At 47.7% G+C, this 14,882-nt stretch overlaps 2 protein-coding genes across 2 annotated transcripts; one reads left to right on the forward strand and one right to left on the reverse strand.

Annotated features, from left to right (window-relative positions):
• Positions 1–266: 266 nt before the first annotated feature.
• LOC113123553 (alpha-aspartyl dipeptidase) lies at positions 267–3,093 on the reverse strand. Its single transcript, XM_026295729.1, has 8 exons — positions 2,950–3,093; positions 2,247–2,335; positions 2,085–2,159; positions 1,921–2,000; positions 1,633–1,806; positions 899–958; positions 498–580; positions 267–419 (listed from the first exon to the last, which is right to left on the reverse strand). Exons 1-8 carry the CDS (start codon positions 3,042–3,044, stop codon positions 353–355), a joined length of 723 nt encoding a protein of 240 aa, XP_026151514.1. The 5' UTR covers positions 3,045–3,093; the 3' UTR covers positions 267–352.
• A 1,326-nt stretch (positions 3,094–4,419) lies between these two features.
• On the forward strand, positions 4,420–13,146 carry tgfbr2l (transforming growth factor beta receptor-like). The gene is made up of 8 exons (XM_026294637.1): positions 4,420–4,674; positions 8,682–8,838; positions 10,001–10,212; positions 10,321–11,066; positions 11,183–11,320; positions 11,413–11,554; positions 11,638–11,765; positions 11,970–13,146. The coding sequence occupies exons 1-8, from the start codon at positions 4,623–4,625 to the stop codon at positions 12,273–12,275; spliced, it is 1,881 nt and encodes a 626-aa protein (XP_026150422.1). The 5' UTR covers positions 4,420–4,622; the 3' UTR covers positions 12,276–13,146.
• The last annotated feature ends 1,736 nt before the right edge of the window (positions 13,147–14,882 follow it).

The raw sequence follows: 14,882 nt of genomic DNA on the forward strand, positions 1-14,882 counted from the left end.
TTTGTTCTTATTGATGCCTGAACTTCTCCACCTCAGTCGAGCTTAAAAACATTTATGGAGCTTGAGCTTTTGGAGCTTTTCTGCTGTGTGACTCAGTGTGGCAGCTGGCGTCACTGCTGATGTAGTCAAAACACCTGGAGCCTCATTGGGCACTTTGGTCGTCTGCAGGAGCTTACCCAGACTTGCCTGTGATGTGCGAAATGCAGCAGAGGCTGATGGGAATGTGGTTAGTTCTTTAAAAAAAATACAGCTCACCACCAACACACTGATTTGCTTTAACTTCTTTATTCTGATTAGAGCAGAACCGCGATGTGACGTCTCACGTGGTGGTCGGGTCAGAGCCTGTGATTGGTCAGTGTGCGTCTGTCAGCAGGAAGCTCAGGTCGCTGCCCGGGTCGTACTCCACCGAGGTCTGTCCCCTAAAACACACAACAGCTCAAACCAGGAGTGACCCCTGCTGGTTACTGGTGTCACTGGTGTGTTGTCTGTGTTCTGACCTGGAGAAGAGTCTGGCCTTGGTGGTTCCCAGCAGCGTGGCTCTGTGTCCCTCCACCCGCAGCATGGACCCCTCCTTCAGGCCCTGAACAAAGCGACAGTGAAGACTCGTGGCTGAGAGGAGCAGCCTGTGCTGTAATGGCTGACGCTGTGAAAACTGGTGTTAATTCAAACGTCTGTTTTTGTATAAACCTGCAGGCCTGAGCCATTTTCCTCTGATGGAACTAAAATGTATTAACTCAGAACAACAGACGTATTATGACCCAGCCCTGTCTCACTCTGGGGACACTGGTCAGTGTCTCCTAAGCACCTTATTTGGAGCACAGGAACAAAATGAACCAGGTGAGATAGTTTGGCACCTATAGGTGCAGTGTGACCTGTGTGCACGGTGGTTGCGTCTCACCAGGACACATGGAGTATCAGGCTCCTCGTGGTACTGACGGATCCTCTGCTCTCTGGTCTCCTGTGGTGCAGAAACAGCAGGTTAAAGACGAACGCTCACAGAAACCGGCTCCTCTGCAGCTTCTTCAGTGGCAGCAGCTTCTGTTCAGGTGAGAAACCTTTGGGTGCCTTCGTTTTCCTTTTTGCCTCTGAGCCGCACCGTGATTGGTGAGGATCCGATCGATCAATAAAGATTCAAACCGCAGGAAACGTCAGGCTCAGGCTGTCAGGGAGAACAGCTGGGAGTCTCTTTGCTGACACTGTGCTGTACTTTGTTGACCTCTGCACTTTTCACTTCCCCCGACAGTCAAACCGGATCGGATCATGGTCCTGACTCTGCTGATCCATGTGCTGTTTTTATAATCCTGTTATTACACGTTTCCAAACCAGCTGTTCATTGAGTTTAAGACATTCAAGTCAGACTTTGGTCAGAGATTAGAGGCCTGTTTGTCTTTGATCTGAGTCATAAAGCACCGACACAGTCAACAGTCGACCAATCAGGTAACCCCCCCCCAAAGTATAGTTTCATCATCATCATCATCATCATCATCCTCAAACAGCAGGACAAAGACCACGGCTTCGTTTTACTGCATCTTATCTGCACACAGCACCACGGTGCAGATAAGAAGTAAAGGGTGCCGTCCTCCATAGACGCTCAGGACAGACACTGAACCCACATCCTGGTTTCTGACTCACCCCCATGTGGCGGCTGTTGGGGTCAGGGTCCAGGTAGTGCGGGTTGATGTTGAAGGGAACGAGGCCGATGGCAGAGAAGGACGGAGGGTAGACGATGGGCATGTCGTTGGTGGTGCTGATGCTGATGGTGGCCACGTTGGTGCCGGCACTGGAGCCCATGTAGGGGACCCCGTCCTGGGGGGACACAGAGGAAACGACAACTCTCAGAAAATGACAAGAGTTCACTTTGTCTTATCACTGCTGCTCCTTTATCTCAGCCACAATAACCAGTCTGGAAGCACGTGTCACCTCGAGCACCCTCCTCCTGATCTCCGTCACCACCTTGTTGTCATAAAGACTCTTCAGCAGCCGGAAAGTGTTTCCTCCTCCTGTGAAACGCACGTTAGTGAACGCATCACAAAACTGAGACAGCAGGAAATGAGGAAAGAAAGCATAGAAGGAAGAATCCTCACCTATGAAAATGCCCTCAGCCTTCCTGACGGCGTCCACGGGGTCCGAGGCCTCGTGGATACTGTCCACATTATAACCTGCAGGAGCCGAACACCTTCAATCACAGTTTCTCACAGGGAAATGTCCAGATCCTGTCACACCAGTTCCCCACTGTCCACACCTACCCAGAGTCCTGAACTTGTCCCTGGCAGTTTTGGTGTAGGAGTCTCTGTCATGGAGCGCGTAGGGAACGAACAGGACCCTCTTCACATCTCTGAGCCCCACAGAAAACAGAGTCAACAGAAGGACCTGCTCTGATAAATGAAATCCTTATTCTGCTCTCATCACCAGACTCCCTTAACAAATGTGGCATTTTAACAGTTTAACACAAACCTTCTCCAACTTGACTTCACATATTTAAGATTCGTTTTTTAAGTCACAATATTCACAGACAGTTCAGTGTTTTAGGGCTGAACTTTAGCCCATAACCAAGTCTTATCAGACATGTTCATACTTTTAATACCAAATTAATTCAAGCAGCTTTTTAGATCACGTCTTATTTGTGTTTAGTGTGACACCTTTCATTTTTTATTCACCTTACAATTTAAAGCCGTTCTACCCAAACTCCATTGAAAAATCTGGGAATTTAATAATGACCATTTCCACCTTAGGGCTAGAGCCTTACAAACTTGAAGATTGTTTTTCTGAACTGAGACTTTGATGATAAGTTTCTGTTTTTAAGCCGGACTTTACCAGAAAACTTCTGCTGCATAGCGGAAGTCCTGAGTCAGCTCTTAGAGACGGGTTTGCTTCCTAATGGACGTGGAAACACTAAGAAACACAGTTTTTCAACGGAGTTCGCAAGGACTGTCTCTGCAGTGAACTCACTTTCCGAAAAAGTCCTGGATCTGGGTCTGACAGTGGTCCAGGTACCCGCCGCCGTGCAGGGTGGAGTTTGAGACCAGCAGGAGCCTCCGCTTCATGTCTGCAATGACACGGAGCAGCTGATGTGGGTCCGCTGGTGAGGGGGGGTCAGAGTCCAACACCACAGCTTCCGGCCCAGTTCCTTCAGAATAAAAGCTTCTCCTATCTGACATTTCTGGTCTTTGGCAGATGGACAGATGAACTGCAGCGAGAAGTGTGGACTGTTATAGTTAGAACTGATAGAACAACAGCTATAGTTTATAAATGATCAACTTTATTCATCGGTATATAAAGTACTTCAAATTAGGAGTATATAAGGTAGTTAACGTCAGCTACCCAGGAGTATATAAAGTACTTCAAATTAGAAGTATATAAGGTAGTTGACGTCAGCTACCCAGGAGTATATAAAGTACTTCAAATTAGAAGTACATAAGGTAGTTAACGTCAGCTACCCGGCGGTATATAAAGTACTTCAAATTAGAAGTACATAAGGTAGTTAACGTCAGCTACCCGGCGGTATATAAAGTACTTCAAATTAGAAGTACATAAGGTAGTTAACGTCAGCTACCCGGCGGTATATAAAGTACTTCAAATTAGAAGTACATAAGGTAGTTAACGTCAGCTACCCAACGGTATATAAAGTACTTCAAATTGGAAGTACATAAGGTAGTTAACGTCAGCTACCCAGCGGTATATAAAGTACTTCAAATTAGAAGTATATAAGGTAGTCAACGTCAGCTACCCGGCGGTATATAAAGTACTTCAAATTAGAAGTACATAAGGTAGTTAACGTCAGCTACCCGGCGGTATATAAAGTACTTCAAATTAGAAGTACATAAGGTAGTTAACGTCAGCTACCCGGCGGTATATAAAGTACTTCAAATTAGAAGTACATGAGGTAGTTAACGTCAGCTACCCAACGGTATATAAAGTACTTCAAATTGGAAGTATATGAGGTAGTTAACGTCAGCTACCCAACGGTATATAAAGTACTTCAAATTAGAAGTACATAAGGTAGTTAACGTCAGCTACCCGGCAGTATATAAAGTACTTCAAATTAGAAGTACATAAGGTAGTTAACGTCAGCTACCCGGCGGTATATAAAGTACTTCAAATTAGAAGTACATAAGGTAGTTGACGTCAGCTACCCAACGGTATATAAAGTACTTCAAATTAGAAGTATATGAGGTAGTTAACGTCAGCTACCCAACGGTATATAAAGTACTTCAAATTGGAAGTACATAAGGTAGTTGACGTCAGCTACCCAACGGTATATAAAGTACTTCAAATTAGAAGTATATAAGTATTGTATACTTTCGGACTTTTACTGCATCAATACTTTGAATGCAGGACTTTTACTTGAGTATTTTACACTGTGGTATTTCTACTACAGTAAGTGGTCCGAGTACTTCACCGGTGTGATCGCTCACCGACACTGAGCGCACAGACTCGGGACACAAACTTTCCTCAGCGCCGCAGAGGCTGCGGTGGTGGGCGGAGCTAAACCACATCTGGATGAAAAACATCTGGACTTCCTCTGCATGCATGAGACTGAGCCCGAGGCCGAGGATCGAGCGACGGACCGACGGACCGACGGACCCTGACTGACCGAGCGCGTCTCTGGCTGAACGTGGAGGATGGCTTGGTGCTGGAGTTTTTGGACCGGGACCCTCGTCCTGCTGACGGCCTGTGAGTGCTGCTCGGTCCCCGGGCGTTTTCTCTTGTCTCCTCGGGGCTGTTTCTGGAGGTTTGGAGGGCCGGGGTGAGGGGTAAAAGTACCAGCACCACAATGCAGAAACACTGCAGTCAAAGGTTCTTATCGTAAGTGTTACCAGCTTCATGTAAAGTGTGACCAGTAAAAGTACACAAGTATTGTGAGTTTTATAACCTAGTATTTATGGTATTTAGTAGCCTAGTTAAAGTAACTGCAATGAAACTACAAATGTGTGCAACAACAGTAAAAGTAGGCTACTGTATACAAGTATTACCAGCTTAAAGCAATTCAAGTATAAGCAGTAAAAGTACACAGTTATTCTCAGTTTCATGTAAAAGTACCACAGTAAAAGTACTGAAGTTAGGAGTAATTTCTGTTCCTGGCTTGTGTCGTCTGGACCACTTTAAGCAGTGGTCGCAGTAGTACTTAGAAGTAGATGCAGTAATCCCACAGTGTAAAGTGAATATTTAGAGTCCGAACCAGGTAAAGCACCTGAAAAACCTGCACTAATGTAAGAGGACCAGTTGGATGTCACAGTACACGGACATATTATAACACACCTGAGCTACCCAGACCTACCTGGTGCTTCCTGGAGCTATCTGGAGCTACCTGGACATAGCTGGGGCTTCCTGGACCTACCTGGGGCTTCCTGGAGCTACCTGGACCTGTCTGGGGCCACCTGGACCTACCTGGGGCTACCTTGACCTACCTAGGGCTACCTGGGGCTGTGACAGTTCCAGTATCAGTGAAAACAGAAAGAGGAGCCATGAAGAGTCTTTAAAGTTTTACTGCAAAGTAAAGAACAGGAACAAACTGGGGGACCAGTGCTGGACTCGTGCTGCAGGTCTGACTGTTTCTGGATTCCCCGGCTCATGTTGCAAGAGCTCAGCTCCAGTTGTTTGTGGTAAACATGGATGGGGATTCAGCTCAGAGCCAGTGAATCCTGAGAATCAGTGGTTTATGAAGATCAGTACTAGGTGGAGACAAGGTTTGTCCTGAGGGAAGCAGGTACAGTAAAGACATGAGGACCAGACCTGGTTTAGTACCTGTAACCAGTGTGGGGGGTCGTCTCTTCCTGAAAGCTCAAAGATGAACCAAAGTCATTTCAGTCATTTTGCATCGGCCGTCACTTGTTGTGTCTCTGTTTTGAATCTTTGTCGACTGTTACTGATAAAAACACAACAGAAGAAAAACCTGTGGCCTCCCAGTCGGAACTGGACCTGACACCTGAGTGAACTGGTCAAACTGGTGTTTTTCCGTCCTGACAGAGGAGCAGTGGCTGTGACTAATAGACGGCTCATTATATCACATCTAACAAAGAGCGAGTGTGTCGGACACACACACACACACACACACACACACTGTGTTTGGTGCTGTCTTAAGAAGCTGGAGAAGAGCGAGGCTGGTACTGACAGAAAGTTTGTTTGTTTCTGTATGTGTGAGCATTTCATTTGTGCTGTTGATGGCAGGGAGGTGACGTGATGGTGATCACACGCACACACACACACACACACACACACACACACACACATGCACGCACACACACATGCACACACACTGCTGTGCTGCACTTCTCTCCAGAGTAAATATCTGTTGTGTCTGGTGCTCCCAGACAGGGACTCAAACTCATCACAGAACTGGTTCCACAGGTTCCACATAGGAACCCCTGTATCGGACCGAGTCGGTTTATTAGGAACCCCTGTGTCAGACCAGCAGCCGTGTTTCTTTGTTCTCCTTACTTTCCGTCACTGTTTGAATTGTTAGTCCTGGTGTGTCTGATCAGCTGAGCGGAAGCATCTCAGGTACAGGATGATGTGCAGGTGTACTGTGAGACAGTGTGCATGCTCACTACCATCACACGGTTTTAGAGGTGCCTGTTCCTTTAAACTGAGCCGGAACGTCAGTGTGTAGGCGTGAAGTCATGAGAGTGCACATATAAATCAGTGTGCATGTGTGTGTGTTTAAAATAAACCGGCAGATCTGATAGGGAGGGCCTCCTCCTCTGAGCAGCATGGAGTACTTGGATTCCCATGAGGCTTTGAGGGTGGAGCGCTGGATGCTAACTTGGCTCAGAAAGCAACTCGCTTCTGGCTTCAGTTTCTTCCTGGAGACACACACACACTCTCAGCTTCACACAAAAACACAACTGTTACACACATGCAGAGTCTCTCTTATAAATACTGCTACTATAAATGTCCTCCTATCTTTGTGAGGACCCTTATTGCTCTAGTTCATCGCCCAGCCCCTTCACTTTAACCCTCATCTAAACCTGTTTCTAACCTGAACCCTGAAACCGGGTCTGAACCCTCAGACAGGCCAGGACAGAAGCTGGGAGGACCAGACAATGTGTCACAATCAAGGTCTAAAAGTCAAACTGGTCCTCACAAAGACAGTAGCCATAGAGTTCACAAACACACAGGCTGCAGAAGTTGTTCCAGATGTTTCTTTCAATCTGACATGAAGACAAAGGAAGAAAACTGAAAATGCTGGAGAAGAAAAACACTTACAGTAATTAAAACCAGCACTGTTTGTGTGCACACATTTTAGTCTGAAGCCATCACTTTGAGAACGTGAGACCTAGTTTTAGGGTTCAGGCTAGAACCAGGTTCAGGTCAGGGTCAGAGCAGGGGCATTATGTCAAAGAGGGTCCTCACAGCTATAGAGGGACCAGTACATGTGTGTGTGTTTTGATTGAACTTTAATTTCTGTGTCATCAGGATCTGATCACTGGACATGTGATGTGGCAGAGGCTCACACACACACACACACACACACACACACACACACACACACACACACACACAGGCAACGTAGACACACAATACAAACAGCTGTGTGTTGTTAGTTTGCAGCAGCTCTTTGCTCTGAGAGCTTCATGGAACCGTTTTTGGCTAATGAGCTGCAGAGGGACACACCCTGCTCCACAGCAGAGTCAGAGCTCCCAGTCCACAGCCAACCCACGACCACTTGGTTTTATCACACTTTTATTTGAGTAACTAACAGGCAGTTTGCCAGCATCAACCAACATGGTCTGAGTAATGGTCTAAACTGTGACAGAGACTGGAAGCTGAGCTGCCTCTGACTCTTCATGTCAGAGACCCAGGTTAGGTCTCACTGTGGGTGTCTTGGGTGTCACTGTGGGTGTCTTGGGTGTCATGGGTGTCACTGTGGGTGTCTTGGGTGTCACTGTGGGTGTCTTGGGTGTCACTGTGGGTGTCTTGGGTGTCATGGGTGTCACTGTTGGTGTCTTGGGTGTCATGGGTCTCACTGTGGGTGTCTTGGGTGTCACTGTGGGTGTCTTGGGTGTCATGGGTCTCACTGTGGGTGTCACTGTGGGTGTCTTGGGTGTCACTGTGGGTGTCTTGGGTGTCATGGGTGTCACTGTGGGTGTCTTGGGTGTCATGGGTCTCACTGTGGGTGTCTTGGGTGTCACTGTGGGTGTCTTGGGTGTCATGGGTCTCACTGTGGGTGTCTTGGGTGTCATGGGTTTCACTGTGGGTGTCTTGGGTGTCACTGTGGGTGTCTTGGGTGTCATGGGTTTCACTGTGGGTGTCTTGGGTGTCATGGGTTTCACTGTGGGTGTCTTGGGTGTCACTGTGGGTGTCTTGGGTGTCACTGTGGCTGTCTTGGGTGTCATGGGTTTCACTGTGGGTGTCTTGGGTGTCATGGGGTTCACTGTGGGTGTCTTGGGTGTCACTGTGGGTGTCTTGGGTGTCATGGGTCTCACTGTGGGTGTCTTGGGTGTCATGGGTCTCACTGTGGGTGTCTTGGGTGTCACTGTGGGTGTCTTGGGTGTCACTGTGGGTGTCTTGGGTGTCATGGGTGTCACTGTGGGTGTCTTGGGTGTCATGAGTCTTACTGTGGGTGTTATGTGGAAGTGAATAGCAGTCTGCTGAGTCTTATTTGTGATTTTTTCTTCTGGAGGACAGTTTTAGGAGGCCATGGTGCAGTTCATCTTTTCCCTGCCTCTCCTTCTCCACAGGTCGTCCAGTTGTCGTCCAGTCTTTCAGCCACCTGAGCTTCAACCTGTGTAAGTGGTGTGAGGTGTCCACTCCGGTGTGTAAGGACAGCATCTGCATCAGTAACTGCACCCTGTCGTCCTTCTGCGCCGTCATCGAGGAGATCTGCATCGCCATATGGTGAGTGGGCTGTGGCTTTATATTTAATAAGTGCATTTACCCACATGGGAGCAGGAGGGTTTGTAAAACAGGCCCATGTTCAGTGCTGCAGTACAGGTTCCCAGAGGGGGTCTTATCTTTACTTTTTGAGAAGCGGTGTTAAAAGGTGGATGTCAGCTGTGACGTTTGGTTCATTCTGGCTGACGTGAAAACCGTCAGTCTGCTTCTGGTGCAAATGAAACAACCAGCTGGTCTTGATCCTTTTTCAGGCAAACTCTGAAGGATCCTGTGTGGTGCAGCAAGAAGACACAAGAAACTTGTGAAATCATGAGAAAGTTGTGTGATAGCAAAATAAAGTTGCACTCAGCACTGTTGTAGTGACTTCCAGTCTAGTCTGTCTCGGTTTTCATGTCTTTATTGTCCTGTGGAGATGCAGGAATAGTGACATGTGCTGACACACCACAGTACAGCTAAGCTGCTTCAGTGTGTTGCTGATCAGCATTATAAAACATCCTGAAGTCATTTCTCTCAACTCACTACTGTTGCAGGAAAAAAACGTGCTGCTGTTTGTTCTCTGTCTTATTGGATCTGAAAGGCTCACGCAGTAGGTTTTCACATCAGAGAGCAGGAGGAGCCTTTGGAGCCTCAGACCCTCACTAAGTCCACTGGCATCGTCTCCTTCAGGGTTGGAAAGTTTCTGCTGATTTGTGCTTTTGTTTGGATAGCAGTGTTACGCTGCGTCCCCCCTTGCTGTGCCCCTCTCATTTCCTGTGCAGGGCATCTGGCCCAAACCTCCCAGCTTTCTGCGGGAGATAAGACAGACACGAAGAGAAGAGAAAAAACACAGAGGTCTCTATAGGCCTGCAGCCACAGACTGTCTGCTGCATTCCACCTTCTTTAAATCCAGTCCTTTTTCCAGTAAATTCAAAAACATTGTGAGGTTAAAGTTCATCTGACACCAGTTGAACATGTTACGTCTGAAAAAATCAGCAGAGTCACTTTAGTATAAAAGTCACCACCTGAGTGTGAAACGTTCCCGTCAGCACAAGTCTGAAGGGAACTAGATATTTAGAAAAAATTAGAATTAGAGGTTTTACTCCCTCGGGGGAAAGGGATCTGCTTTGTTAAGTCAAACATCACGTAGCGTTTGATGACACATCTACTCGGACAAATGTGTTTTCAGGAGAAAGACCAATGACACCATGACAGTGCACACCATGTGTCACCACCCCAGTCTGCCTCTGGAGGGCGTAGACCCAGGCCTGCTGCTGAACTTCACCTCTAGAGAGTGTCACATGGTCCCTCAGCCTGCAGAGGATGGAGTCATGATGGTGTGTGGCTGCCAGGGAGACCACGAGTGCAACGACAAACTCATCTTCAACAAGGGAGCCAATGGTGAGCAGACGGGTGGAGGCAGGGATGGACAGATGATGGATGGATGGATGATGATTGATAGATGATGATGGACAGATGATGATGGATGTCAGTATTCTCTCCCTGCAGGTTACTCTAAGCTGCAGAGTAAAGACATCATCCCGGTGGTGGTGGTTAGTTTGGTTCCTCCGGTCCTGGTGGCCATAGTCGCCATCACCGCCTTCTACTTCTACCGGACACACCAGCCTGATAAACCAGACCCTCCTGCAAGCCCCAACTGGCCCACCAAACGCACCCCAGAGCTCTATCAGGCTTTGGACCTGCCGTGTGGGGGTCTGGGGGCTCGAGGGGAGGATGGGGGAGGAGGTGTGACTGGTCCTGGATCTGGAAGGGAGGGATATAGTGCCAAGGTGCCACCTTTCAGTAGAGATGTCATCAGTGACTGGCAGAGCCAACTGGCTGAACTACTACCTATCAAACTGGAAGTATTGGTGGGGAAGGGGCGCTTTGCTGAAGTGTGGAGGGCACGCCTGCTGCAGGGCGAGAAGGGTGGAGGTAACAGTTATGAAACAGTGGCAGTGAAGGTGTTTCCAGCTGTAGAATATGCCTCATGGAGGAACGAGTGCACCATCTTTTCAGACCCTAAGCTGGAGCACGACAACGTGGTTCGATTCCTGGCAGCTGAACAGCGAGGTCCGCCTGGGCAGGCTCCCAGAAAGTACTGGCTGGTTTTGGACTATCACAGCCTTGGGAACCTGCAGGACTTCCTCACAGCAAACATACTGAGCTGGGAGGAGCTTGTTGCCATGGCAGGCAGCATCGCTAAAGGGTTAGCTCATCTCCACAGTGACACGACACCCAACGGCGTACCAAAGGTAAATCTGATAACAGTCATTTAATGGTGTGATAACATTTGAGGCAGGTGAAATCAGAGGATCACCAAAGTCAGTTTGTTCACTGTGCTTCTTGCTGGTTGCCTGTGCTGCTGTAGGTGCCGGTTGCCCATCGGGACCTGAAGAGCAGTAACATTGTGGTAAAGAGCCGGACAGAGTGTGCCCTGTGCGACTTTGGTCTGGCGCTAAGACTGGACCTCTCCCTTACTGTCGACGACTACGCCAACAGTGGCCAGGTAACTAGGATGAGCTGCTACCGAGTAGTCGCAGGTGTCATAAAGCAGAACTGCTGCATGATGTTCTGCTCTGCCCTGTCTCATCCCGCCAGGTGGGGACAGCTCGCTACATGGCTCCTGAGGTACTTGAATCCAGGGTAAACCTGGAGGACCTGGAAGCCTTCAAACAGATGGATGTGTACTCCATGGCTCTGGTCCTCTGGGAGATGGCCTCTCGCTGCCATGTCATTGGAGGTAGGAGCTTTTCTGGTCTTCCTGTCCTTTATTTTCATGGAAAAGCATGTGAAGGTGATGTGTGCATGTGTGTGCTGCTGCAGACGTGAAGAGCTATGAACCAGCATTTGGCTCCAAGGTTTGTGAGCAGCCCTGTGTGGACAGTATGAGAGACCTGGTCCTGAGAGACCGAGGACGGCCCGACATCCCCTCAGCATGGACACAGCACCAGGTCAGAGGCACGACTTTCTCTTTAAACCTGGAAATACTAACGTGCTGTGATAAGCTTTAATAAATGATCAGTATAACGCAATAAATGAACACATTTAAACCAAGTAAACCAGACTGGGGTTCACAGAACATTTGGTCAGAAAGTCATCACCTTCCAGGCTCCACTGGTTTGTGTTCGGTCTAACTGCAGCCTCCTGTCCTGCAGGGCATGAGTGTCTTCTGCTCCACCATCACGGAGTGCTGGGATCACGACCCTGAGGCCAGACTGACGGCGCACTGTGTGGTGGAGCGCTTCAACGCACTGCAGCTGGAGGAGGAACTGAGTCCAGACGTCAACAGAGAGCCCGACGAACAGAGAGAAAAGGACTCACCAGACAATGACCAGAGTCATTCCTCCTCCGCTGCTGCTTCCTCACCCTCCTCCACTTCCTCCCTCCAGGTTCCTCAGCCAGTGAGGGACGTTGCAGAGGTTTCCAGTAATTCCCTGGTTCAGGCTGGTCCTGAGATGTGAACAGTGGCGTGGCTGCACTCACACTGCCCGAAGGAGCTTTGCTGTGATGCCTGTCAACTCCAGCATGAAGGACTGAAAGATAAACAGTCAAATATTTGACTGATACTGTAACATGTGCCGGGTGAGAGTGTGACTACAGGGACTGGCAGCAACTGTTGGATGGACTGAGATGAACTTTACTGACCCTGACCAGACCCTCATCAGGTCGGCACCTGAGCTGCACACTGTGTTTATTGCTAATGTCAGCATGCACGTTAGATGGTAATGCAAGAAGCATCAGTAAAAGCAGCTTTCAGACCTTTACGTAGGTAAAATCAGACACGAAGTTTGAGATAAAGCTGCTCATTATGCAGAAAAATGGTCCCTGTTAGTTTCACATTTTACAGCCAGTTAATGCAGGAAACCTGCTCATTCCAAAGACTCAGAGACTTTTCTGTGCCTGTGTAATTATCTGAGAGCTTAATGTCCAAAAATAAGGCCCTGGCAGTGTGAACGCAGCTGATTCTTACAAAGCTCAATTTTCTCTTCGGGACTCCTGGGATTTTTCACCTGACGACAAGAAAGGATGAAATAAGCAAACGGAAAACGACCTGAAGTCGTGGTTCTGCTGGCAGAGAAACTCACTTCTGTTTCCTCTTCTCGGAGCTGGTCTCCATTTTGTTGTGGTGTTATTCTTTAAGAATGAAAACCCACGGAGGGGGTTTGTTTCTGTTTAAATTTATTATAGTAATATCTGGATTTGACTCTACATAGGAAAGAACGGTGGTGATTTGTTTCTGTACACAATTTAAATTCTAATCATATGTTTTGTTGCTAAAATATAAAATGAAAAAAAAACCTTTACCTTATACTTTTCTGAATAAAACTCCAGCATGAATCCACCACTATAAGGTCTTAACCTATGTGGTTTAATAAAGTTTGTTTTCAATTCTGTCTTTTGGTTCATATAATTATTCAAAACTGCAGGTGAGAAGAGAAAATGTCCCTTATCAACCTGAGGAGCAGCTGCAACGTCAACCAGCAGCTCAGTGAAGAAGAACTCACCTGTCAAACCAAACTCAGAAAACAACAACAATCATCTTATGTCAGTGGCCACAAACTAGTATTTCATTGCACTGGTCTTCCCTGACTCTGTCTGTATGTATCAGCACTTTCCCTTCACAATATATCCATTAATATATTTATTAACAATATGGACTTAGATAATAATTTATTTTTCATCACCTTTAGAGACATTAGAGATATTTCCATCCAGTACTACAGTAGATACTAGATCTATATTATCTAGACCAATTTACTGCACTTCCTATTCCCATCCGATATTGCTGTAAAGGTTTGTAGTATTTTCTTCTGAATTTAATAACCGGATTATTGTGCCGGAAAAGGAAATGACCTATGAAGACCAGTGAGCCAATCATCAACAAGGAGTGGGCGTGTTTTTTTAAAGTGTGAGCGCCAGGTGCTCAGGTGAGTTCGCCGGAGGATCGAACAGCCCGAACCGCAGCTTCTCTTCTTCGTCGGTACAAACACGGTGGTTTGGTTCCAGGTAACAGCTACCTGCATTTAACACAACAAAGAAGAAATGAGCGAACAGGTGAACCCGCAGTCACACTATAATTCACATGAACGCCGCGGTGCGCGTGCATGACAACGGACCCGCAGATTGTGTCACCGAGCGTTTCTTCAGGATAGGACACTTTGAGGAGTCCTCGTCCATTCATGAGCGCCTCAGCCCGCTACCTGGGCCTACTACAGGTGCGTGACGCACAAACACGCACACAAGGCCGCGGTGTGGCCGCATGTCGGACAGAGCTTCGGGCCTTTGGCCTCAGAGAAAAGCTGCCTCCTTCAAAAACTGAAGTTGGACTGAGTTCAGACATTGGGTCAGCAACGTGGGTATTCATAAGGACCCTGGAAACGGGTCCAGAAAGGTGAGCGATGTTTTCAGGTGTCCCTGTGGAGGCCTGGGCTGCTGAGGTTTTAGGTAATCTTGTGCCGTCCAGGTGCAGGGACCAGCTGAAGCAGCAGGTCTTGGTTGCTGTAGGTGCAGGGAATATAAATGTGAGGCATAAACTTTTAACCAGCTGAGCCAACCACAGGTGGTCTGTGTCTTTGAGACAAACCCTTAGATCAACACTTTTTATTATTATGGTCTGGTCTGACCAGACACAAGGCTGCTGTGTTCAACATGCCTGCCTCGGCATGGCCTAGTCCACTTTGGCTGATAGTCAGATCTGTGTTTCTTGGCTGCCCTGCCCAAATGCCGCTAGGACCCAGTCTGTCAGAACCAGCTGTGTATCTGTTAAAGAGTAGCGTTGGTGTTGTTGGGTTAGTGGGGTCTTGGACATAGTCTGTGTGTAATCCTTTTAGTACATCTTGGTGGGTCTACAGGTGTGTCACGTGAGAAGCTCAGACAAAAACCAGGCCCTGTTTACTGCTGGATGGTGGAACAGAACCTGACAATGTTTGTTCTTCAGGCTAAGAAACCAGGTCAGGGACAACCTGGCATTTAACGAAGTTACTGTCAGTCCAACACTCTGTAAAAGGTTCCAAACAAAAAACTGTTGCTGGACTGAATATTTGAAGGATCTTGTAACTGCAGGTGTA

Source organism: Mastacembelus armatus, chromosome 21, assembly GCF_900324485.2.
Source record: "Mastacembelus armatus chromosome 21, fMasArm1.2, whole genome shotgun sequence".
NCBI lineage: Eukaryota > Metazoa > Chordata > Actinopteri > Synbranchiformes > Mastacembelidae > Mastacembelus > Mastacembelus armatus.